This window comes from Lissotriton helveticus, chromosome 9, assembly GCF_964261635.1.
Source record: "Lissotriton helveticus chromosome 9, aLisHel1.1, whole genome shotgun sequence".
NCBI lineage: Eukaryota > Metazoa > Chordata > Amphibia > Caudata > Salamandridae > Lissotriton > Lissotriton helveticus.
The window spans coordinates 903,365,978-903,392,763 of record NC_136070.1 but is presented as its reverse complement, the minus strand read 5'-3'; the positions used below and the strand labels follow the sequence as shown (position 1 = coordinate 903,392,763).

The 26,786-nt window shown below is 44.8% G+C and overlaps 1 protein-coding gene across 5 annotated transcripts in view; it reads right to left on the bottom strand.

The window, feature by feature from the left end:
* The window catches only part of LOC144781977 (uncharacterized), a 393,757-nt gene that overhangs the window by 93,340 nt on the left and 273,631 nt on the right, over positions 1-26,786 (bottom strand). For 3 of the 5 annotated variants that reach the window (XM_078661070.1, XM_078661074.1, XM_078661073.1), the window contains exon 2: positions 11,516-16,386. In XM_078661070.1, the coding sequence (XP_078517196.1) occupies positions 11,516-16,356 (4,841 nt within the window). In that variant the 5' untranslated portion in view covers positions 16,357-16,386. The remainder of the gene's footprint in view (positions 1-11,515; positions 16,387-26,786) is intronic. The other 2 variants (XM_078661075.1, XM_078661076.1) reach the window with 1 other exon arrangement.

Genomic DNA, 26,786 nt, shown 5'->3' with positions numbered 1-26,786 from the left:
GTGGACCACGCCTGCAGTGTTTTCGTAGTGGTCTGTGCCTGTGAATTGAGCGGTGTAGGGCGAGAGCGGTCCAGCGCCAAATCCAATGTGCTGTTGTAGTCCCCGCCCAGGACCCAGGGGATTCCATGCCAAGGGGCCAGCGTGTGCGACAGTTGAGCAAGGAAGTCTGCCAACCCCATGTTAGGCGCATACACTGAGGCCAGCACTAGTGGGTTGCCATCTAACCTGCCGTGGACTGCCACATATCTGCCCTCGGGATCTATGTGTATGTCTTGCGTGGTCCACGGTGTGCCCGGCCTGACCCACACCAGTGTCCCTCGAGCATATGACGAGAACCCGGTAGCATAGAGTTGTCCTCGCCATCTGCGTCGTAGCGTGGGAATTTCCGTGGCGCTAAGGTGTGTTTCTTGTAGTAGGGCAATTTGTATGTGATGGCGTTTGAGGTATGAGTAGATTTGGTAACGCCGGGATGGTGTATGTATACCCCTCACATTCCACGTGCATATCTTAATGGCCGACATTATAACATTTCAACAAAACCTCCCACCCACCCCTCCCCCCACCACTCCATGCATTTGGTGCCCGCCGTCATGTAAGCGGTCCCCGCAGTTAAGTGAACACTTAGACTAGCACACCACTTCACTGTGACCATAGGAGGGGATAGAAACATGGCTAACGGAACAGAAAGCCAAGGAACATTATGAACCTGCAGAATACCAAAAGGTCGGATGCGAAACGTGCTTCCGTCCATGCTCTCTAGGAGAGCAACAAAATTCAAGTCTAAGGGGGTGTTTGTGCTATATGCACTAAATCAATGTTACTGTGTCAATACAGTTGTTGGTTGAAGGCCTAGTGCCTTCCCGGGAGGAATTTATCTGTCTAAGCCGCTCCTGCAGACATCGAACCCATCACGCATATGCTCGAAACTGTATACATTACGTGTCCCAATCGAAGCGCCACCAGGCGAAGCAGAGCGTCTCTGTAGCTGTACTCCGATCGAGTGTAGGTCACCATCTCCGAGTCTAGGACTCATGGTCATCAAGGAGCCATATGGCGTGTGCGAGTCACATGTGGAGCATGTAGTGCTAGGGGTGTAGTTCGCAGCCACGATCAGTTCTTGCCGTAGCTGCTTCGCCCTAGGTCCGTTGCGGTGGTCAGCAGCGAATGGTCCTGTAGAGTGTCGTGTCCGTCGAACAGTTAGCTGATGTAGTCTGCCGTTTGGGGAGTGACATCAGGTCGGTCTTCCGAGGTTGGGGAGTCTGGCACGCAATAGAAGGCTTCTTCGTCACTTTGGAGTTCCTGCGCACTGCCGCCCGCCACCTCGCTTTGCGCAGGGGATCTGCTGAGGTCCATCACTAGGCGGAGGCCTCTTGTTTCTCCTGTTGCCTGACATCCGCTGGAGGGGGAGGTCTGGTTGCTGCTCGTGATCCCGTGTGAGAACCCTGGCGGGGTCGATGTCTTCGCCTGTGATTTCCGGAGTGCCGCCGGGGTGCAGGACCCGCTGTCGCTTTGGGTTCTGTATCTACTCCGCTGTCCAGCCAGGCTTCCACATCCGTGGGGTCCGTGAAGAAATGAGTCTGTTCGCCAGCCACCACCCTCAACTTCGCAGGAAACAGCAATGAGTACTGAAGGCCTATCTGTCTCAGTCTTTTTTTCACTGCCATAAAGTCGTGTCTTTGCCGCTGGACTTGTACAGTGTAGTCCGGAAAGAACATTACCGACGCGTTCTCGATCCGGATCTCCTGGAGCTTGCGTGTTTCTCGCAATATGGAGTCTCTGTCTCGATAGTTCATTATGCGGAGCAGCATGGGTCTCGGGTTGGAGCCTGTCGCCAGTGGTTTGGTGGGGACCCTGTGAGCTCGTTCTACAACGAAGTGCGGGGATAGCGATCCTTTCCGGCAGCATGCCCTTTAGCCATTGTTCCATGTGTTCTGCTGGGTGTCTCCCTTCCCATTTCTCCGGAACCCCGACTAAGCGTTCATTGTTTCTGCGGGTCCCACCTTCCGCATCCTCCGCCCTGTCCTCCAAGAACTCCACCCTGTTTAGTAAATCCTGAATGTGCTTATGTGACTGGTCGGCTTGTGGCTGAAGTGTCTGTAGTGCACCTTCTAGGGCTGTGGTGCGCTCCGCCAGTTTTTTATGGTCCGCCCTCAGGTGCGTGAGGTCGATGACCACGCTGTCGATTTTGGTGGCCAGGGAGGTGCGGGTTAGGTGTATTGACTCCTCGAGCCTCTCCATCGCTGCCAGCATAGTGTCCAGCTTCGCTGCCGTTTGGTCCGGATCAGCGTTCTTCCCGGTCTTGTCCATCTTTCCCTTCGGGTTCGAGTTGCCGGTACCGGTTCTCATTTTGGGCCCGTTAGACATCTGCACCACCTCGTCTTTCCCGGTCCAGCAGTGGGATCCACCCCCAGAGGGCCAACCCGTGTGCGTGGTCGTCCGGCTGTAGGCAGGTGGCCACTTCACAGCGCCCGCGGCTCCTGGGTGGGCGTGCGCTCGTGTCTGTGCCCGCGTGTCAATGGCCTGTGGCGCTTTGCGTCTGTTGGAGTGGCGTGAATGGGCCGGTGCTGGGCGCAGGGTTAGCGTGTGCCTCACTGTGGTGGGTCAAGTTCGGTGGCGGGCCTTGTGGATTGCAGCGGTATGCACGTGGCGTGGGTGGTGCTGTGGGCGTTTTGATACTCGGGTTGAGGATATCCGCGTGGTCTCACCGTCTCAGGTCTACGCAAGGGCGCGTTATATCAAATGCGTCATTGGTTAGGCTGGGTCCGCCGTCCCGCTGTGTGTCGCGGGTCACTCGTGGCCATTCTGCCCCGCCACCGGCAGCTTCTCAGCAGAGGGGCAGGGCGCCCGGGTGGGGGTATGTCTCCGCGGCTGGTGGATTAGCTCCGCTCCTCGCTCCACCTGGTCGTTTCCGCCAGCGTGGCCCCAGCCGACCACGCGTAGTAGTGCCGCTGGCTCGGTGTTCAGGGAGGGAGCACTTGGTCAGTGGATCGCCCAATCGGACCAGGCCAGGCGCCGTGGTTCGTCTCTGTACCTCTCCCTAGTGTCGCGCGGTCTTGGTGTGTGTAGGCCTCAGTCTCGGGCCTGTGTCTCCAGCCGAAGCCTCGGTCTTTCCTAGGCGCCTCCCGGGACCGGAAGCGATGCTCGCGGCCTCCGTTCCGTGGAATCTTCGGCGTTCCGATTTTCCCCAAAGTTGGCAGGGTAATCGGCAATGATGTCCGGCGGTAGCGCCAGTGGTCCACTGCCGTCTGCAGGCTGTGGTTTACCGGATAAATGTGCCGGGAAGGTGAGCTCGGTGCGGAGCTCTACTCCGAGGCGGCCATTCCCGTTGCGTGCATAGCCACGCCCCCTCGCAGCCTCCATGTTTTGAAGGCATATTGTTGTCATCCAAGATTAGGACAGGCCATCTGCGTAAACTGTTATACATCTGAATCTTGAAAGGTTTAATTTGTGAGGAGTGTTTCACATGTCCTCTGACTAACTTCCTGGTACATATTCATAAAACTTTTTATAGAGAATGCAAACTGCAACTGTATTTGGTTGACTGGGGGGTCAGCAACGGTGAAGCACCAACCACAATCCTTGTCAGGCTAAGGCACAATCAAACCCCAAATTAACCTGTGCTGAACCCCCAGGTGGCTTGGATCAGAGCAGTCAGGCTTAACTTAGAGGCAATGTGTAAAGAATTTGTGCAGCACTTCAACCAGCATCACAGTGAAAACACACAACAAAAGTGTCCCACAATAGTATTAGAACAAATAGAGTGATTTTTAATATATAAAACAAAACCAAAATGGCAAAGACCTAATCAGTATAACCGGAGGTATTAAATTTGAAAGATTTCAGAATATAGTGTCAAAAAGTGTAAAGTGCAACGTGTGGATATCTAGTTGTGCCTGACCAGGACAGAGTAACAAGATCAAGCCCACTGCAATGGAGCGTTGGCCGGCTACAGGGACTCAGTTAGGCCCTCTAAACATAGTACCTTAAATCCTGGTTGCAGGGCGTTGCGTGGATCTATGTCGAAGATGCACCATGCAGCCGAAGCGATGCATTGGTTACAAGATGCGGCAGCGCTGCGGTGGAGGTTTCCGTTGCATCAACTTTGATGTGAAGTCTGATGTCTGCGGTGCGGCCCACAGTCGGGCGATGCACAGGTTCCAAAGAGCTGCAAAGCTGTAATGCGGAGTCCATTGTTGAGGCTGCGGTCGACAAGAGATGCAGGGGCCTGCGCTTATGGATGTGTCGCTCATCAGTAGCTCCAAAGGCAATGCGGGTTACGGCGGTGATGCAAGTCTTTGTAACCGGTCCAATCCCTGCAGGAGTCAGTTCTGTTAAGGGCTACCCTCAGCAAAGATGGGTCAGTTCCGCTGGATCCACAGAGGCTGGCAAAGAACCGTACGCCCACTTCCAAGGGCCCAGGACTAAAGTGGCACCACTTGGCAGGTTAAACACACAGATGGAAGAGTCCAATTGCAGATGCAAGGTTCTTGGAAGCCTGTTATGTCCCCGAGGCTCCTGGTCTGGAGGCCAGCCAACCAGCCCTTGGAGTCACACTGGGTTCTGGGGTTAAGAGATGCAGGTCCAGTCCTTGTCACCTAGGCAAGAGGGCAGCTGGCAGCTAGTCAGTACAGCAAATCAGGAGTCAAGCGGAGTGGGAGTACCTCAGCAGCACAGCAGCCCTTCTTCCTTGCAGAGTATCCACAGGTGTATTAGTGTACTGAAGTGGTGGTGTCTGAGATCCAGTATTTATTTAGAGTTGTGCCTTTGAAGTGGGGGAGAAGCTTTTATGGGTTATCCTTTAGAGTCCCCCTGGTATCCTGCTTTCCCTACCTTTACTCAAAACTAGCTACAGTGGGCGTGCAGCCCTCTGGGTGGAGACAGGACACGGCCTACTCAGGTGTAAGTGAGGTTGGGCCCAGCTTCTCCCTCCCATCCTGTCAGTGATGGCCCTTCCAGTCACACTTAATCCCCTATTGTGTGTGGTTGTCTAGGAGGAATACACCAAGCTCAACAGCAAGCTCCACATTTTCAGAATGGCAAATTAAGTTCTGACTTCACCATAAGTTAGGTGTCTAAATTGTGATTCCAGAGACACAAAACTTGAACTGATTATCTATTCCCATTTGGAATTTACACTTAAAAAAGTAATAAGCAACTCCAATGTTTTCATATGAAAGAGATAGGCCTTGCAGTACTGAAAAACGAATTTGAGAGTTTTTCACTACCAGGACATGTAAAACCTAAACATATATGTCCTAATTTATAAATACATTGGACTCTGACCTCTGGGCTGCCCAGGGCCTACCATAGGGGTGAATTATATGTATTAAATGGAAGATTTGAGGCCAGATCCGGACTGGGTATCCAAACCAGCCTGAAAAATGTGGTCAGTCCAGCCCCCATACAATGCATAGTGAGCGAGAGCAGCAAGCGAGCCTGACCACTACAAGGAGGACTTGGGTAGAGGGTTCTCTCCCCCAATAATATATGAAAGAAATGGCAAACCATGCACATTCTGCAACACATATTTCATTATATATCCACTTGCATTAGCTTTCAAAGCATATTAGAATATTAGAATGTTGAGCACTCCATTGCAGACAATGGAGTGCTCCGGGTAGAAGCCCGCAGAGCAACAGTCCAATGTTTTTTTTTTCATTCACAGCTGCTGCTGTGAACAAAGGCCTCTCAGAGCCCAAGTGGATTTAAATCCCCTCAGGCTCCGAGAGGCCTTTGCTTTATTTCAATGATTTCCTCACTATCACCTTTCAACAGTGCATCTCATCTAACCATAACCCCTATCTCACTTGTATTTCATTTATTTTATAATGCCTCTCATACCAGTGTAGAGTGTAAGAGCACTTTAGATGACACACATATACACAAACAATGAATAAAATGTGTGTACATCAGTATATAGAAAATGTTACATAAGAAAATGGGGACTACAAGGTGTAGGATTCACGTCATCTATACTTGTAGGCATTTTTTCTGGAGCATTTGGTCTGGAGAAGCCCAAACTCAGGATTCAGAAAACAGTTGCTAGGTTTGGGTTTACTAATATTAATTGATTTCTACCCAAACAAACCCATTTTTAGCATCATTAGGTTACTGAAATACTGGATAAAACATACTTTTCTAACCTGTACCGGTCCGTGCAGTTTGCATCCAACTCTTGGATGGCACTTCATAGCTCACTGTGCTAGAATATGACTGTAACTTATGAATTACACAGTAACAAAAGGACTTCTGTGACAAACGCAGTTACATACTGAGCTACGCACTTAAAATACAGTTCTGTGAACTGTATGGCACACCTTCTTTGCAGCAGGAACATTAACCATATGAGCTACCTTAGATGAGTCATACCTGCCAATAGAAAACATCTAGGGCCCGATGTAGGTAATTTCGATTTACCTACTCTTAAATACCGAATCATACCGATTCGGTATTTAAGAGTAGGTAAATTGGAAGTAGGCAGATGTAGGTAATTTTTCTTTTTAAATTACCGAATCTGTATTATTCAGTATTTACTGATTCGGTAAATACCAAATCAGTATTTGCCATTGATTCCTATGGGCCTTGAAGACCATAGGAATCAATGGCAAATACCGATTCGGTAATTACCGAATCGGTAAATACCGAATCCTGCCAGGGGGAACGGGGTGTCACTTTGACACCCTGTAGCACCCCAATGTCAGGTTTGTGTGCCATGTGGCACACATACATGCCCAAAGTGCATGTCTGTGTGTCACATGGCATAGGTGTACATGCACAGATGTGCATGTACACCTGAATTCGTTATTTACCATGCAATAGTATTACATGGTAAATAACGAATTCTGAGGGGCCTGTGGCACTGTTTAAAGTGCCACCTACATCTGCATTTACAGATTCTGTATTTTTACCGAGTCTGTATTTACCAATTCGGTAATTTTACCGATTCGGTAAATACAGATTCGGTAAAAATACAGAATCTGTAAATACATGCCCCCTACATTGGAAAAGGCATTTACCGGTCGGTAACGGCCGAATTCGACCGTTACCGACCAGTAAATGCCTACCTACATCGGGCCCTAAATCTCTCTCCAGCAAGAAGCTTAGGGCCAGATGTAGGTAGGATTGATTTACCGATTCTTAATTACCGAATTTTACCGATTCGGTAATTAAGAATCGGTAAATCTGAGGGGTGGGTATGTAGGTATTCCAGATGTGCTGGAATACCGAATCGGAGAAATTCGGTATTTACCGATTCGGTAAATACCGATCGGTAATGCCCATTCATTCCTATGGGCTTTGAAGCCCATAGGAATGAATGGGCATTACCGAATCGGTATTTACCGAATCGGTAAATACCGAATTTCACAAGGGTGCAGGGGGTGTCACTTTGACACCCTCTGGCCCCCCAAAACAGGCTCGTGTGCCATGTGGCAGGCACACATGCCCCAAGGGCAGGTCTGCCTGTCATATGGCAGAGGTGTGCATGCACACATGTGCATGCACACCGGAATCAGTATTTTACCATCAAATTGGATTTGATGGTAAAATACCGATTCGGTAAGGCTTGTGGGACTCAGAAGAGTCCCACCTACATCTCAAATTTACCGAATTGGTAAAAATACAGATTCGGTATTTTACAGAATCGGTAAATTTACCGATCTGTAAATTTACCGATTCTGTAAAATAGTGCCCCTACATACCGATACCCCATTTACCGGTCGGTAACGGCCAAAATCGGCCGTTACCGGTCGGTAAATGGCCTGAAACGGCCACCTACATCTGGCCCTTAATCACCAGAGATATCTTGACACTTTCATTGTTGCCTGAAACTGCTGGATTCAAGGAGCTCCGCAGCAGGTGCTTTTAAAATCACTTTACTGCTAGAAAACCAGCCCACAGTAACAAGACCAGCCCCTCACCCTCCCAGTCTCCTGGGGAAACACTTAATGCCCGGTACGGCCAGTCCGTCCTTGGCAGTTTAAAACTGCACACAGAGAGGCTGCAATGGCAGGCCTGAGACGGAATTAAAAGGCTGCTTCAGTGGGTGACACGATCAGTGCTGCAGGCCCATTTGAGCATTTAATTTACAGGTCCTGGGTACTTGCAGTACCATTTTACTAGGGACTTATAAGTAAATTAAAAATGCCAATTGGGTATAGGCCAATGTTACCACGTTTAGAGGAGCGAGCACAAGCACTTTAGCACTTGTTAGCAGTGATAAAGTGCACAGAGTCCTAAAGCCAGCAAAAACGAATTCAGAAATTAAACAGGGGGAGGAAGGCAACAAGTCTGGGAATGACACTGCACGAAGAGCCAATTCAAACCATAACCATATGGGATGTGCTCTTTGAAACATTGACAGAAGGAGCCACATGTTGCTAAAGGGAATTCCACTGCGCAAAGTGTCAGGTTTTGCACATGCAGAATCTCAAAATGTGATGTTCTTAAGTGCACTATTAGCTCAAATGGGGAAATCTTTTTGTAAATGATTATTGGAACACAATAGTTTTGTCGGGCAATATTTTATCCAAGATTTTCTGATACAATAATGTGCTAGGCTAAGGACCATTAATTTTGAGGGACAGTGCACACACTGCATGGCCTTGTGAGTCAATATGGGAGGTGGTGGCAAAGGAGCACACCCCTCGTGGTGGCTCACTTAGAAATGTATCATTGTGCTTGCACAAAGATTGACAGGGGAGTTGGTAAGCATTCACAATGGGGAAGAAGGCTAGCCAGATGTATTTCGATGTGAGATAGATAACTGTTCATACCAGGGGAGACACCACTAATCTCATGTGCTGCTGATATTAATTCATAATGTGCGATTTTTTTTTACAATGCTACCTCTAGCCCTTAAACGGTGAATTACTGTCATGTGGCTGCGATGCTACAACACTGCAAAAGTGAAATACAGAAATGTATCTTAGGTCTCTTTTGCAGGCCCAAGTCTGAATTCACTGGGTTCGCAAGGAGAAATGGAAAGATTCACTCCTCATGGTGGCTCAATACATCGGTAATACACACACACTATCTCCCCCATGGTGACTGAATACCAGTGGCAGCTCCTCCAATAAGGCGTAGGAGCATTGCCCGACTGATCAAAAGGAAAAATAAAATGATAACAAAGTAACACTAATATCATTTTATTTTCCTATTGCAGTCAATGGTGGGGCGGGTCTGGCCAGGGCAGGGAGAGGAGTGGTTTCCACTCCCTAAGTGCTCATGACTGTTTGGCCGGCCCTATTAGGCCAGCCAAACAATCACATGCAATTTACATGTTCCCCACCAGGCTTTATTACACAGCCTTGTGAGGAACTTGCACAGGCTACCTGTTCCAGTCTGAGCGCCGAACCTCGGGGCTCAGACCAATCACAACGCTGCACTGCAGCATTGCGAATGACTCAGGGACTCCTGTGTGCCCTGGTGCTTCATGCTGCTGGCCGAGACATGAAGAAGGAAGATGAAAAGGCCGGAGGTGAGGCGGCAGCCGGCCGTTCCAGGTAAGTTATTTTTTTTAATTCAATTGCCCCCCCCCCCACCGCCTCACTACCCCGTCTAGTAGCAGCCGCTACTGCTGAAGACATCTGCAATACACACAAAACCTAAGAGTACAGGTCTAAAAAATTGTTATCTTTTGTAACAGATAAGTCAGCGGAGCCTTTTGGAAAACTGGTGGTGTTTGGGTTTGACAAAGCTCTAAAGGTGAGGAATTCCAGGAAGAGGGCAGAAAATTGGGCCTAATGAGCCTCAAAAGCCCTCTAATTTGACATCATGGTACAAGTTGATTATGAAGGACTGTATGTAGTTTTAGTTCTAGAGGTCCCATGTTATGAAGAGATACTGAATTTTCTCAGTCAAACAAGTAGGTGCCACATTTTTAGTGGACCAAAAAAGCAAGACATCCAATTTTATACTGAATTTTCTTTCTCACAAGCCAGTGGCTAGGAAGTCAAGTTGAAAGCTGATGGCTGTCCCCATGAACACAACCTGATAAGGTGGATCACAAAAAGAGGATATGTCTTAGTTTGCTTAACTTATGGAAGTAGCTACCTAAGTTGATGCCAATTTGAGCATTTCATGAGAGGTCCCTATTGACGTAGACACCTACATGTTTTTTACATTACCTGACAGTGCAATGTGCTGGTCGAACAATCAGGGCATACAGGTGTGATTTCTGGAAGAGTTTTGTAGTCCACAGTGCAAAGGCCATTAACATTTACAACATCACTTACAAACACTTGTCCACCAGGTGAACTGGACAGTCCCTTTAGGGGCGGATCATGATTCACTTGCAAATGCTTGGCCCCTGTGTATTGTGGCATAGGGAGTCAAAAGTGATACAATGAAATTCAATCCAGAGTAATCATCAGTGGCTGCAATAAATTCAACCATCTGATCTATAAGTGTTCGGTCTTCTCTATGTGGGAGGGTCTGCCCGACATGCATCCTGTAGCTCGCAGTGCCATAGGACTCAACCTTTATCTCATTGATGTGACCAAACAAGGACAACGTATGTCTAGGAGTGCTTATATATCAATTTAGTAGGAGCAGGGTCTAGACGTTTGATTCAGACTTTCCCTTTTGGGCATATCAAGGCTGATTTGCACATTGTTGGACCCTATTTAAAGTGAAAGAGCAAGCTAAGAATGATGGACAAAATCCAAGTCTAAGCAATTACAAGTCATTGATATTAATTCAAGCATGTCATCCATCACTTTTTTCCTTTCTCATTATTGGTAATGTTGCTCTGCTGATAAACTTTAGTCTCACTTTTCAGTTATGTAAGTACTCTGATGGATCTAACCCCGCCAATCAAACAGATACAAGAAATAAGCAGCAGTAAAACCTTTTCCTACTTTGTCTTGCAAACTTGGACATTATGCATTGGGAAACTAAGTGTTCAAACCTGCATAACAGTGTTGTTTTATATCACATGATATCCCATCTGGGAAAAGGGAAGCCTCCTGAGACTGACGACAGCTGGAGACATGAAAGATTGGCATTTGACTGGACAGGTGACAGGGCAGGGCTTGGGCTTTGGCAGGGTTGCTGAAGCTATGAAGCTATATGTGGGATGTAGGAGTGAGGGATGGCTCTTGCGGACTTCAGCTTGTGAGTACTGGGGCCAGGGACAAAAAGTGGGGTTGGAGATGGGCTTGGGACATTCTGGGGTTTGGACTCCAACAGGGATCTACACTCTGCCATCAAACATGCAGGAAGGGTTTCCCACTGATGCACAGGGCCTCTGATACTATCTTTACGTTTTCTTTGAAACTCCATGAGCTTTGCATTTTGAAAAACTAATGAAATTTACAAAGTTGCAAGTCAAATTACATTGCAACTTACACACTCACAAACAAAACCTATGTGTAGAGAAAGAAGGTAGGGCTGTGCTGCAGAGAACTAGCTGACCTCAATGTAGGATTTAAAACAAAAGACCACTGTAAGAAGATCGTGTGGAGAAGACATATCTAGGAACTCTACTTGCCCACTACTCACAGATGTGACTTACCACTTATCTACATTTTCCGGCAGCCTCCTCTCAGTCTGGTTAATGCTGAGGCACTTGTTTGGACAGGAGCTGTCCACCTGGAAAGATGGCCAGAGTCCAGTGGGCAGAACCTTCTCTGAAATCCTTCTTGCCTCCTGGTCTGTTTCAGTTTGGGATGTGGAAATAGCAGAGGAAGCTTCACCTAGAATTCCTTCAGCTTTTGTTTCTTGTGAAGCTTGAATAAGTTCTCCTTCTTTCTTCTCCTTTGTCTTCCTTAGTTGTTTGTTTTCAGGTTGGGAGAGCAGGTTAGCTTTTTCCTGGGACAGGTGAGCAGAATTTGTAGTTCGCTTTTGCTGGCTCTGAGATCGGAACGGGGGTTTGGAAGTGGCCCTCGTTGTACTCTGACCTTTCACTTTCATCTTGGTTTGGGATGTAGCCTTGGTGAGGTCACCCTGAACCTTGGGATGGTTAGGTTTGTCCACTAATGGAGCCACTAGTGGTGGGACAGATCCAGTGTTTGAGACTTCAACTTCAGACAATTCTTTACCAAGAACAGCAGATGGAAGAATTGTCTTTGTGGGAGCGGTAGGCTCCTTTTTCCCAGGTGAGGTTTGAGGATGTGCCTGGACCCGCATTATACTTTGTGGCATGTTATCTTTGATGGTTACATTAATTTTTAAATCGACTGGATGGGGGACGGTGGACTTTCTCAGCTTAGCAGGTGATCCACAGCAGGGAGCTACAGAGAGAGAAAAGGTTTGGGGATCCTTGTCTGCCACAGGTGTATTTGGTAGTATCTTACCATGTCCTTGATTTGGCAACAAAGGTAATTGCTTTGTTTTTAAATCCTGCTCGGGGAGCCCTGGTTTTTGAAGACCTTGTTGTGGGAATCTTTGTAGACTATGCAGACCTTCCTTAGCCTGGGCTGTCAGATTCTCTTGACATTTGCTTGTAGTCTGGACCGCAAGGGATTCGCTTACAATTAACCCATTCTGAGAAGCCGATATGGTCTCATTGTGCACCAGTGATTCAGGCATGTTTTTGGTTTCCTCAGCTTTTGTAATGCTACTGAACTGGAAATGGTTATTAAGCAAGTTCTGGCTACTCCAATCAAATGTGGGCTTTGCACCAGTGAAGTTAAAGGAAGCCTGCTGAGTTGAGGTTCCTGATGTCTGGATGATTTTGGGTGTCTTATTGTTTTGGTGGTCTTGCCTTTCGGGTTGTGCAACAGGAATGAGAGGACACTGTGACTCTGAAATCTTTGCAGCTGGGCTCAGGACACAACCCTCACTTGTCCTTGGGAGCCTTGATTGCTGTACCAGCTGTTTTGACTGTGATATTGTAACTGCTTCTTGCAGCATCTGCTCTTGCCTTGCCTGTTTTATAGTATTTACCTCATGTAGCAGAAGCTTCACTCTCTGCTTATGGGGTTTTACTGATTTTACCTGTGTTTGAAGGCTTGTCCCTTGAAGGGATTCCTGTACCTGTGGTCCTACTTTTGACTGTGTTAGGGGATCTGCCTCCTGCAGCAGTTGCGTTTCCAGTTGCTGTGTCGTCTGCTTTAAGGCAGTTGCTTCCTGTGGCAGATGTTGTGCCATCTGATGTACATGTGGCATTATCTGATTATTCACCTGCTCTTGGGGCTGTGTCTTTTGCTGTAGTTTATCATCTGTTCGGGCCCTTTTCTTGGGCAGCTGATCCTGCTGCTGAGTAGTCTGCTTTGAAGAAGTTTCCTTCTGTAGATGTTGTGCCTTCTGCAGCACTTGTGCCTGATTTTGAGTACAGCCATCATGCAGTGGAGGTTGTGCCTTTTGCTGTTTCATCTGTGTTAGGGTCCTTGTCTTAGGAAGCAGACCCTTGACCTCCTGCTGTTTGGCCTGAGTTTGGGTAGAAATCTCATGCACCTGATGTTGGGCGTCGTGCACATATCGTTGTTTCGCTTGTGCTGTGCAGCCCGCCTGTTGCTGTTGGCACTGGGTCGGCGGGATTTCCCCAGGTGACAGATGCCTTGGCTCATGCATTAAGGACTGTACCTTTTGCTGCACTTTTAATTGTGTTAAAGTACTTGTCTCATGCAACGGGGGCTGAACATTTTGCTGTGCTGTCTGTTTTACTGCATTTTCGTCCAAAGGTGGCTGGTGTGCATTTTGCTGCATTTTTGCCTGTGACTGTGGCACCATTGGGTGCAATGTATTCTTTGCCTTCTGCTGTGATTTTGATTGCATTACAGAACTTGCCTCGTGTATCTGTCGCTGGGCCTGGCGGTGTTTTGCCAGTGTCAAATGACCTCCCTCGTTGCAAAGGTATTGCACCTGCTGCTGCTGCTGTACATGCTTTGACATATTTGCCTCCTGCGATGGATGATGGACTTTTGGCTGCACTTTTACCTGAGAATGGACATTAACATCATGCAGCCCAGGGTGGGTATTCTGCTGAGATTTTGCTTGCATTGAGATTCTCGTTTCAGGTAGATGTCGTTGAACCTGCTGTGGTTTTGTTTGTGTTAGAGTGCTCGACTCGCTGTGCTGGCGCTGGGCTTGTTTGGTCTGTGCAGCCAAACTTGTCTCATGCAGCACGTGCTGACCCTGATGGTGTTTGGTTTCCCTTAACGTACTGGCCTCACGCAGCAAATGTTGAGACTTATGTTGGGACTTTCTCTGTCTTGGGGTACTTGTCTCTTGCTTTCCAGGCTGGGTCTGATGTGATTGATGCTTAGAATATTTTGAAGGGCTGTTCTCAATGACTTTTTCTTTATCTTTGTTTAACTTCTTTTTCAGTTGCTCATACAGCATGTCCCTCATCTGCTCAGAACTTGAGTTATTCTTGCAGGGGGATGAAGGTGCCATGGTGGACGCTGTGATACTATCATCCAATTTCGCTGGAGCAGACTTTTTGTTCCCGTAGGGGGTGTTCAGGGCTATGGGTTGCTCTGAAATCATCTGAGCAGACCTTTGCTGAGATTTTTGTTTTAAGGCATCTGCATAAGACACCCCAGAAGAAAATTGAATGTTTCCCCTTTGCTGAGCCGCCTCAGTACTAGAAAGCCCTTGAGTGAGCAAGTCTTCTGTGTTTTGCTGATTGCTCACATCTTGCTGAAGGAAAGGCTTTCTCCCTTCCACCATGGGACTGGTAGTGGCTACCACAGAGGCATAGTTTTTTAAGCTTTCGTTTGTCTCATGCTGTGCCAGGTTCTTAAGAGTGGGCATGAGCTGCAGTTCAGTGACTGTGGGTGCTTGAGAGCTATCATCTGACAACTTTGGGTCCCCTCCCTCCAGTGCTCCATCTCCATGCCCCCCGGCAGGTTCCTTACAATTCTTTCGCTGGTTATAGTTTTCTTCCTCGCTGCTATGACCTTCTCCTAACAGACTAAATTTGTCGTGTTCCTCTAAATACGATGGGTCCTCCATGTCCTTCTGAGTAAAAGATATCGGAAATGGGGTTGCTGGTCTTGGGTAGGGTACACTGGTACCCTTCACTCTGAACAGTGTGTCTGCCACACCATCATAGGTCTGTTTTTTAGTCAAAAGAAGAGGTTCTTGGGATTTATTTTTTTTCAGTGACCCTTTTTGCTTGTCTCCCTGACTCTCCTTGCTCATTGTGTGACTTGCATGAGTGTGAAACTGTTGATTTTTGCCTCCTGGGTGGTGTATCTTTTCACTGGAAACTGAGTTACACTGTACATTTTGTCTGCGGTCCAAATGGGTGAGCAGACTTTGACTGTGAGCTATTTGGTTCTGTGGTTTCTCACTGCTGGTCGCGTGTTTGTGTGTGTTTTCGCTGTGGACTATGTGGCTAGGCACACTCTGACAGTGGGTTACATGGTTTTGTAGGTTTTCACTGTGTGCAGGATGGCTATGACTCTGTGCTGCTTGGATGTTCACACTCTGAGTGTGCACACTGTGGATTTGACAATGTTCCCTGCTTGCTGCTTGGCTATGAACATTCGAGGAAGAAGCTGCTTGGGTGTGAGTACTTTGACAGTGAGCAGCTTCATTGTTCACATTCTGACTACTGCGTCCTGCCGGGCTGTGCAGTCTCTGACTGCTTGTTCCTTGGCTGTTCATGCTATGACTTTGGCCTGAGTGTTTTTGGACATTTTGACAGTGTGTCTTTGGTACTGATGTCAACCCTTCTAAGGGTATGCTATTTTTTGTTGGATTGGAAGTTTGTGCTACTCTGGGCAATCTCATCCCCAATGGATCTTGTGGCTTTGACAATGAACTTGCCTCGCCTTTTGGTGTCAAGTTTAACTGCCCTCTCTGGTGTTCTGTAGAATTGCTGGATCCCTTGACCTTTTCATTAGGCACAGCTTTCTTAGTTTTCAAGTTATCATGGGTGGGAACTTTAAGGCTAGTCTTCAGAAGACTGAGGTTTGTGTTCTGCTTGTTTGACTCAGTACTGGCGGCTGGGGGATCTACAGATTCACCCTCAGAGAGTCGACTTCCTAGACAGCCTTGGGCCGTCAAGATGGCCTGTGCATTAGGTGGCGTTGTTTTTAATCCAGTCTCTTTGGGAGAATTTGCTGTTCCTTTTATAGCAGTGGCAGTAGTCATGACGCTAGGCATTTTCCCTACACTGGAGCTCCACCTCTTGGTAACCTTCCAGGACATATTCTTGCTGCACTTGCCTCCCATGTCTGTAGTTTCTTCCTTGGGCTGTCCTAGCCTGGATTCTCTATTTAGATGCCCAACGTCTTTGGATACATACTTCTCTGTGTCATCACAAGTTCTACTTTCAACTTCATATTTGATTTTGTCGATAGTATGTGGTCTGTTTGTTTTCTCTAAAAGTTGCACATCACTCTTCTCTTCAATCTGGGTAGGGGAGGCCGCTTGTGGTGTTTCAGATTGCACATTCCCCATTCTTGCTGCTCATCTTCTCAGGAAACTGTCCTTGAGACAAAAGAGAGCAGGGTAGTCAAGCAGACATTTCACGACAGACAGCACCTTTGCTGAGGTCAATCAATCTATCTATTCAATAACAATTATATATATAGGGTGTTACTCTGCTTAGAACATCTGCACTATTGCACCATAACACTGCTTTAAACACCAATCCACATTTGCTTTTCCCACAAAGGTCTTTAAGATCTGTTCTCAAATACAAAGAGGGTGAGAAAACACAAGAAGTTGAATGAAAGGCAAAGCACCACTACAGCTGCATGGGAAATCCTGGGACGAAGTGGGTCATCCTAGAAGTATATCAATGAAATGCTGGGAAATGGAAGCTCCTTCTCCACATGAATTTCAGGCTGCCAATACAGTGTGTGTTATGTTATGCAGATTTGTAGAGCACACTATCTCCAGGAACGGTATCCTGGCACTGAGCAGGAGTGAGCCTAGCCAAACCTAGAGCCTACAGGGACTGCTCGTAAAGCCAGGTCTTCAGCTCCATATGGAATTCAATATGTGAGGAGGAGGCTCTTATGTGTAGTGGCAAGCTGTTCCAAGCTTTAGGCATGCTGTAAGTGAAGCTTTTCCTCCTGATCAGGTTTTCCGTATACATGAGATTTGAAAAAGGAGTTCAGAAGAGCAGTGGTGTCTGGAAGGTTTGTGAAAGCAGAAGTCATTGTTGAGGTATACTCAGCCAGTGTTATGTAGTGCTTTGAATGTGTGGGTAAGAAGTATGAATTGTGCTCATATGTGTATGGGGAGGCAGTGGAGCTTCTTCAGGTGTGGTGTGATGTTATCGTAACATGAGGTGTTGAGAGTGATTCTGGCTGCCAAATTCTAAGTGGTCTGCAGCATTCTGTTGAGTTTTGTGTGGATCCCACCATAGAGGGCATTCCCGTAGTCAAGCATGCTTGTGACCAGGGCAGTATGACAGTTTTACAGGAGCTGCTTTAGAGCCATTGGAAAATCTTCTTCAGCATCTTCAGGGTATGGAAGCACGAGGCAGTGACTAAGTTGACTTGGGTGGTGGTTCCACATTTTCAATGAGACACCCAGTACCTATGGCATTAAGACTGGCAATTCAGCTAATGGCATTGCAGGTTCCTAAAGTTTTTCTTACAGCCTACCACTGGAGCTGCCGAATATTCAGTGTTGCTGAATAACAATGCAGCCTAGTCTAGATTACTTCCATCTCATGCCTTTCTTGTACCACCATACATTTCAGCCTCTTTATCTTACACTAGCAGGCTTTTCCTCTCTGGCTCACTCATTTCAATTAATCTTTCTCTGCCTCATTTTTTCTCAATTTCCTGGTTTGAGTTGAAAAGACCGATAATGAAAATTATGCCCAAGTCTGTAAAAATGAGTCCCATTACCTTCACAAATTAAATACTGTCTATAAATTCCTTTTGTTACGACAAAAAAACATTTAATTGTGAGTGCTTTTCTGTGGATACCTTTACATAGGCTGTTTGCAGATCCTGCACTTCTAAGGTAAAGCCCCTATCTATTTAACAAAAAGCAAAATTCACATATATTTACAATGAATGGCGTATCAGCAAATACAACAAAAGTGCAGGATATTGTGACAGCACCTTCATATTTTGGCTTAAGTAAAAACCTCTGGGGAATTGTGGACTACTGTGACTGTTCATAACTAAACTTAAAGAGCCACAGAGATCTACAATTACTTAAAACATTGACTACCAACACAAAGACTTCACCATCAAATTCACACAATATGTATTTGTACATATGCTCATTGAATCCATTTATATCCATTTGATTCACATCAATGAAGATGTTACCTGTTTCCCTTGAACATTAAGTCTTAATTCAATGCATTTTCTTTGAAAATACCTATAGCCAGGATTATAAACCATAAAAACATTTACATATATTTGTCAGAGGAGCAAAAAAATGAACAATTTATCAAATAAAATAAAGGTAATAAAATCAATTTTTACAGCAAAAAGTCCACTGTAGAACTCAATGTGTACAGGAGGAACCATCATCATTAGATGTGATTGTACCTCTATCCATAATTTAAACACAAAAAGCGCTGTAACTTACCTAATACTATGATAGTTCTACAATACTAAGTGAATCCCAAAAACAAATTCTAGGCCAATTCATTAATATAATACCTAACAGAGGATAGTGTTTAAAGTTTACATCCAAAACATTTCTCTCTGAAGAATTGTATCTGCGTCATTCTCCAAAACATTAGAAATAGCAGTATCCCAATTCTGCATCTCATTTGATGTATACTGTGGAGGTTCTTTAAACAACGTGAATCCAAAGGAAAATCAATGTTCTTATTCCTGGTGTTGCCCAAATATTCTGACAACCTGATTTTCGGCAAAGTCTTTCCTATGCATAATCTGACAAAGACATTTAATTGACTATACACATCTCTTTATATGTTGCCTAAGACATGTGGGGTTATTTATATGTTGGTGGCATGTATATACATTCCACCAACATGAAGGTACGCCCGCCTGATTTACCTGCAGGAGGACCTTACGTTTTGTCATAGAGGAGACTACTCTCCTACTGCCCCTGGGACTAAGGGCATCAAATAAATGACTACATGTCCACCCGTCCAATTTAGATGGGCAGACTTGTAGTGATTTTTTACTGTTTCTGATTAAACCTGGCGATAAGGAACAGTAAAAACATTATAATGCTACCGCTGGCATGGGAGCATTATATATTTCTTTACATAAAGAAAAATCCTGTTTCAGGACTTTCTTTTTGTAAAGAAAAACAATTACTCTGTGCCCCAGGGTTGCGTTCTGCTGACATAGCCCTGTGGGAAAGAGTAAAATGCACTGACAGGAACCCCTGTGATGGTGCTTCCTGCCATTGCTTTTATAAATGACTGCCTGCTTGGCCATCATTTATACAATAGGTGGGCAGTTCCACTGTCATGGGAATGGAGTAATTGACTTTGTCCCATTGGTGGAATGGTGGGCCGCCCGCCTATATATATATATATATATATATATATATCGCCCCTCTTAGGGCCCACCACCTTTGCAGAGTACTTCCTGTTGATTAATATATAGAAAAGGAGAACCACCACCCATCTTGTAGGACGGAGATCCCTAATCCTAACAGAAGTACGGATCATGCAGGGAATAAAATCCTCTTCTGTTGGATAACAGTCTGTCGGCGTTAGTATGGGGGAATCCTGCCTGCCTACTTTATATACCTCAATCAGCATTCTGGGTTCGCAATGGAGTACTGTCGGAGGAAATACATTCCAAAATGGGTTTTCCGTGGCATAGCGTTCCATCTGAAAGATGGATGTTTAAGTCATGCACCTCAGAGTAATGTTCTAAGTGGTCACACCTGCTGAGCACACTATAAAGCACACCCCATGCTATCCCATGATCCATTTCCTTTTTCCCAAGCAGCCTGCAGCAGATAGCATCTGGGCTTACCTCATTTGGTTTTCCCTGTGATATTTGACCATATGGGAAAACCTTTCCACCAACAAAATAACCCCCTCACTGGTACAATGTCGCTACTGGATTGCCAATATGACCCCCTGGACCCCGGCCAAACTTTATAAACTAGGCCTCCACCCTTCGGACACCTGCTAGAGTTGCAAGAAGGAAACACTGGACTGAGACACATGCTTTGGGAATGCTCCTTCATTAAAATGTTCTGGCTGGATATCAGTGACACCATATCACAAATTCTTCACACAAATTGGACTTTATACTTTGTACCCATTACACTAGGTATACTTCCACCAGAAGTAAAACAAACACTGAACAAAGATGAACAAATCTTATGGGATATACTAGTCACAACCGGTCTCAAAGTCCTCCTCACTGAGTGGAAGGACTCCTCCAAACTGTCCTCCAGCATGTGGTGGGAATGAGTTGAATTTACAGAGGTGCAATTAACACATATCTTAAATCCTCACCATAGATTAAGGGGAGAATCTGGACTAAAATGGATAACTATATATATAGAATTATCCCCATCTCCTAAGTTAGGGGTTACTACCTCCCACTCCTCATTCTCCCCCTCCCTCACCCTATCTCCACCCCTCATTACTTCACTTCCCTACACCCCAGTTCCTCACCCTTCATCACTGACACGTTCTGACACTTCCTGTTGCCCACCTTTTGCTATCTCCGTCTCTTCGATCTACCTGTCTCTCTATTTTCTATCACTCCACATCCACCAACATACAAATAAGCTACTTTTCAGTCATCTATTAGCTACCAACCAAACTCACTACCACGGCAACATTAATCAACCAAACATCACACCAATACACTCACTCCTCCTACCGACTGATATGTACCTCCTATAGTTTATGAGTTATTCTGTTGTCTTAATCAGCTTATTGGTTTCACTCCTTGGGTCAAATACTTTATATGTACTTTTTTCATGTATTTCCTGTATGTATAAAACCTAATAAAATTGTTCTGAAACAAAAAAACAAATGTAAAGATGCTACACCTATTAAGTTCATTTTTATAATGTTATCTAAACTGTCATGAATATGTACTTTATGTGTAATGTATTTTTAAAACAATTATATGACAATTTTATGTGTAATGTTTTAAACAATTATATGGCAAGTATCAAGTGTATGCCCTGGTACGTTACATGCAGATACAGAGACTAATGTGAAGCATCTCACTTCAGTTTTTGTATGTCTTCTACACATCATAAGTGTTGTAAAGAATACTAATAACTATTTCTGTGTAAGTATGTTGTTAACTCATGAGATCACTGTTGTAGTCACACCTCTCTGAAGAATATGAAGAGGTATGGGTAGGGCCTTAGGATAAAGGAAATTTTACCACTAAAACTATAGTGTTTGTGTTGTTGTCACAGAACATAGTGAAAGTAGCTCACACACAGTTTGTACAAATAGTTTATTTGTATTTACCCAGTAAATTTGTTCTGAATGTCCCAATGACCTGTACAAAAAAGTAATTTTGCCACACACTTCAGTAGCCATATAAAACATTTTTTGCCCTGAAATAGCAGTCTGTAGGTGTACTGCAATTTGACTATTTAGTAAATAAATATAACAATATGGAGTGCTCCATTTTTGCAGTAAACTAGAACAGCTACCCCCTGAGTGGTCAATTAGTACAAGTTCAATCATTTTGTTTTTATAAAAAAATAAATCTCTCTCTCTATCTGCCTAACACAAGTTGCAGATTGGATGGCAGCCACTTGCCTAAAACGTAATGGCGACAAGAAGGCGTTATTAGTAGTTGGTAATCAACCCTTCCTATGGGGTGAACTTAGATGGCCCAAGTCCCTAGGAAACTACCCATCCTCCAAGTCAGAAGTAAAAAGTATGGGCATCATCACTGATAGCAAACTTACCATGGAACCTGGCTAGAAAGCTGCTAGGGTATTGTGCAGACCCCTGACATGCTCAGCCTTTTAACGAGATCCCATGGTGTGTTGTCCATTCCCATGATTCTCGTGCTTCTTGAGATAGCGTAATGGAACTTGCTCCTCCTTGCTTGTTGACATAGTACATGCTGGTCGTATTGTCATACGAACCAAGACTGAGGCGCCTGCTATTCTTGGTAGGAATGCTTGGAGCAATAGGAATAAGGCTTTGAGCTCTAAGCTGTTGATTTGCTGCTTTCTCTGTACTGAAGACCATTTGCCCTGAACTTGCAAGTCCTGTAGATGACCTCCCTAGCCCTACATGGAGGCGTCCGTTGTTAGAATGAAATCTGTGGTGTTCTGTAGGAAAGTCAGGCCTTGAATGAGATTGTTGCCTATCTAGGACCCTAATTCGATATTCCCGATTTATGCCCTTATACGGTTATAATAAATAAATATCCTTATAAAGGCATAAGAACCATATCCATATTTAGTCATAGCCCATGCAGTCCAAATCAGGCAAGGCTACTTCCCTAGACTCCTAGAAAGTACAACGCGTTCTTTAAACAAACCAAACCTCCAGCAACCTGGGAATTCCCCATGCTCCTGTTTTGACTTGTCCAAGAACTCCTGCGAGCACTGAAAGAACGGCCAGTTCTTAGTGACATCTTTATTGACGTCTTATGTCCAACCTCACGTCAAACCCGGCACCTTTCGGGTATAAATATACCAACGTTGCCTTAAGCAAACACACGGTGGTTTGGAGCAGAGCGGCTATCTACATGCCCGAGAGCCCAGCTGATGCGAGAGCCGACGGACGCCGCACCTCCCTTTTGACGCACTGAGAAAGACGCTGTCTTTTTCTCCAGCCGAGAAAATCCAGCTCCGGTGTTTCCAACCGCCCTTGCGGGTTGCTGGGATATCGAGTCCTAAGAGAGAGATACCAGACCTCCTGCTTTCTATTACCCAGGTACGGAGCTGGCTAAACCCTTAAAGAGAATTCTTGATTCAGATTCCTTGGCAAAAACCAACTTAACTTAAACTGTTACTTACTTACTCCTTCCCACGTATTAGGCTTAGGTCAGGTACACCAGGGTAGGCGTAGATTAGAAGCCCCAGTTGAGTACGTTAGTCAATGTTTTATGTATGTATATATATTTTATCTATTTTAAAGTATCATATGGCTAAGAAACCATATCAATGCTTTTACAGTATTATTTCATAATACTACTTTTACTGTACGCACTTTACTTTATGATAAGTATTGCAAAGATGGCAATTCATTTCTCTTGCATGAGAAAGAAGACTGCTCAATAAATAACACCTTTTATTGAAAACGCCGTCTCTCTATTCTCTGCACTCTGGTGAAACTAAGTATGCACGATTGACTGAGTGAAATAGCTGTCTATTGTTTTCACACAACTCTAGAGATACACTCTTATTCTGAGGGAGCAAAGTTGTCATGTTTTATGGTTGTCAGAAGCTAATCCCTTCTTGTCTATCCAGGGAAGTTAAACTCCTCCTTGTTTATTCGAGAAAGTTTCTAGTGACCTCTAAGCTAGCTGGCAAAACTAATTAAGTCTAATATAGTCAGTAGAGACCTAGTCGACCTCAGTCCTACGTCTACACTGCTGTTTATATTATTCCAATGCGCAGAGCCTATTGGGAATATAGGAACTACACTACATGGCGCCCAACGTTTGGTAAGGCGATAATCTAACACAAGACACTAGAGTAACTCAGTCGTGCTTTTTCACACAGAACCCTTTTTCCTGTAAAAACTCCAAAAGACGTCTGGAGTGGGTAAAAGGTTAAAATCCGCCGGAACTTAGTAGGAAGAGATTTCTATGTATAGTTTTTGGTTTAGTCAACGTTGAAGGATACAGTGTTCCAAAATATTGTGCACCTAATCTTTGTTTCCTTGAAACTTGCTCTGCAACAAAGAACTTTCTGTCAGTAAAATGGTAGAAAGTGAAGACGAAAGGGAGGCAGCTAGAATAGCAGCTCAACTCCTAGCGGATGACGCAAGTCTCCAAGATGAAGACCCGAATGCTATTTTCATTCCGGCAAATATAAGAATAACTATAACTATTAAACTTATAGAAAATGGACTAACATCACGAGGTGGTACCGTCATATTCGTGGTAGAGGCCCATGAATATCGGCAGACAGAGGTATTCTATTCATGGATACTTTCCAGCAGCAAATGCTGTAACAAAAGAATCCCACTATTACAAAATAGAGGAACCTTCGGATGAATACACTCCTTTCGAGGATGTTGAAATCCCACTAAATTACCAAGAGCTCCTGCTCTGGTTTAAAGGCGCCCTAAAACGTAAAAATCACATCACCAGGCTCGGTCCACTAGGTAGACCCGGATCAACGTGGCCGGTTCTAGCCAGCTACACACCACATCCAGACATTGATAAAATGTCAGTCCCGGAACTTTTAGCCCAGCTAAAAATATTAATTAAAATACTTAGACAATTGGTCCAATATGTAATGCGGACTTCAACAGTCCAACCAGCAATTAACATTCCACAGCTGACCCCTCATCAGGGGAACACAAACAAAATTACACCACAGAACATACAATCATGTCTTGGTAAAATACCCTCAAAACGGGAACAAATTCCATTCTGGTTAGCACAAAAAATAACTTAAATAGAGGCAGTATTTCCTGATACTACACCTACTGAGAAACACAGAATTCTGACTATCTGTCTTCCAATGGGGATCGCACCATAAGTGGAGGACTGTGACACTTGGGGCACAGTCTTTGCTTCCATTTACACAAAAACACATGGTGTTCCGTCCATGGTGGTTATACCAGATGTGCTAAGACAGATTCAAAATGAATATGGTCCAGAACCTGCTTTAACTCTGGGTATGAAATTACTGAAAGACTTCAAGCAGGTCTCGGCTATATTATTAGCCAACATAAAAGGAGAAGCAGCATCTGTGGCGATCCGCCAGAATTTGAAAGAAACAGATATAGCAGAACAACCTTTTGAACTTGCCAGAATCATAGAAAAATCCTATGAAGAACTAGGAAGAGATAGTTTGGGTGGGAAACCAGTAAAACCCCAACTAACTGAAAATCCTGAAAAAACTTTTATTAAAAATAATCTAAATACTCCAAAAAAGAGTTGGGATGGTAATAAACAATCCACTACCAAAAAAAAAAAGATTCCAGTCCAGAGGAAGGTCTCCTCAACGGAGAGAAAGATCTCCGGACCAAGGAAACAAGTCTCCCCAGAGGGAGCCGTCTGAGAAAAGATACAACCTTAGAGATAGGGATAAATTATGAAAACCTGATAGATATCAAGATATTGAAACACGTCCCTCTCGATCTTTTCAGACTTCCTCACAGAAATCGGAAAGAAGAGGACGGTCAGAACACAAGGAAGAGCACGTCAAGTCCAAAGACAAGGAACCTGCTCATCAAAGTAAAAAAATTACAATTTCCAAGAAAGAAGGTAGCCAGTATTAAAATAATTAAACATGCAGAGAATACTGAGGACACAACTGAAAAAAGGAGAGTGGGCCCAGACAATGCTAGACAGTGCAGCAGAAGTGACCATAGCTCGCAAGATCCTGATGAATCTTCTGGAGACAGTGGACACGAATGAATACATTCAGGTGGAAACTGCAGATACCAGAGTTAGCAAACCTCATAAAATATACAAAATAACACTGCGTAAAGAAGGGGATAAGACTAGGAAAGTAAGGGGTCTCTTTTGGGATAACCTTTCGAAAGGCTATGACATCCAGTTAGCTGAGAAAGACTGGCCACCAGAGTTTGTCAGGGAGTGCCCTCATGGCGAAGAAATGATTATGCCTGCCTTCTCAAATCATATTTCAACTCATAAAAAATCCATATATGCAAGAAAATGGGCAGTGGCCCAAGCTCCTGCATTATGCAAAAATCATGTAGGATGGGATGAGCACTCTCCTCCTCACAAAATCCAGTTAAAAAGTCAACCCACTGCACAAAGGCAGTACCTGGTTAAACAAGAAACTAAAAAGCAAGTCAGGGAGATCCTAGATCAACTTGAATACCAGGGGGTGATTGAAACATGCACCTCACAAATGAACAATGCTTTGTTTCCTGTCTCCAAGCCAGACGATTCATATTGTCTAGTTTTGGACTACAGACACTTAAACTCCTGTTGCAAAACATTTGCAGTACAAAACTCACACAGTGCAGCACTGATGAATAACATTGAGCGCAAAAAATACAAAACGACATTAGACATCTCTAATGGATTCTTTTGTCAAAACATTGCACCTGAGAGCAGGTATTTGACCCCGTTCTCAATCATGGGGTCGCAAAAACACTTCTGTCGACTCCCACAGGGATTCAAGAATAGCCCAGGATTATTCTTAGCAAGAGTAACAGAGTTACTACAAATATATGATGATGAAGCATTATCTTATGTCGATGACATCTATCGCACAGACGATGACTTGAAAAGAGTGAACACCATAATACTTGGTTTAGCAGCTGAGGGTTACAAATTCAACTTTAAAAAGCCACGAATTACCCATCTAACTGTCCTGTTTTTAGGATATGAATTATCAAGTGAAGGCAAAAGCCTAGCAGACAACTTCTTAGAGAAGTGTGCTGTACTCCAAGCACCTAAAACGCTGAAGAACTTACAATCAATACTAGGTTTCCTGAAATTCGGAAGAACATACATTCTAAATTAGGCAGAGAGGGTAAACCTCTCTATGAATTAATAAAACCTGATTTCAAACCAATAAATTGGACTCAGAAACATACAGAAATTTTAAGATCATTGCAAACAGACATGTTAGCTAAAACAAAATTGCAAACTCGCGAAAACGTACGCAACCTTGTAATCCGAGTCATCCCAGGAAGATGCGGATTCACGTACCTGACCTCTAATGAGGGAGAAACGGTACCAATAGCTTACAAATCTCACTTGTATACACAAGCTGAAATAAAATTCAGTTCTACTGAAAAAATTCTAATAGCGGTTGAAACTGCTGTA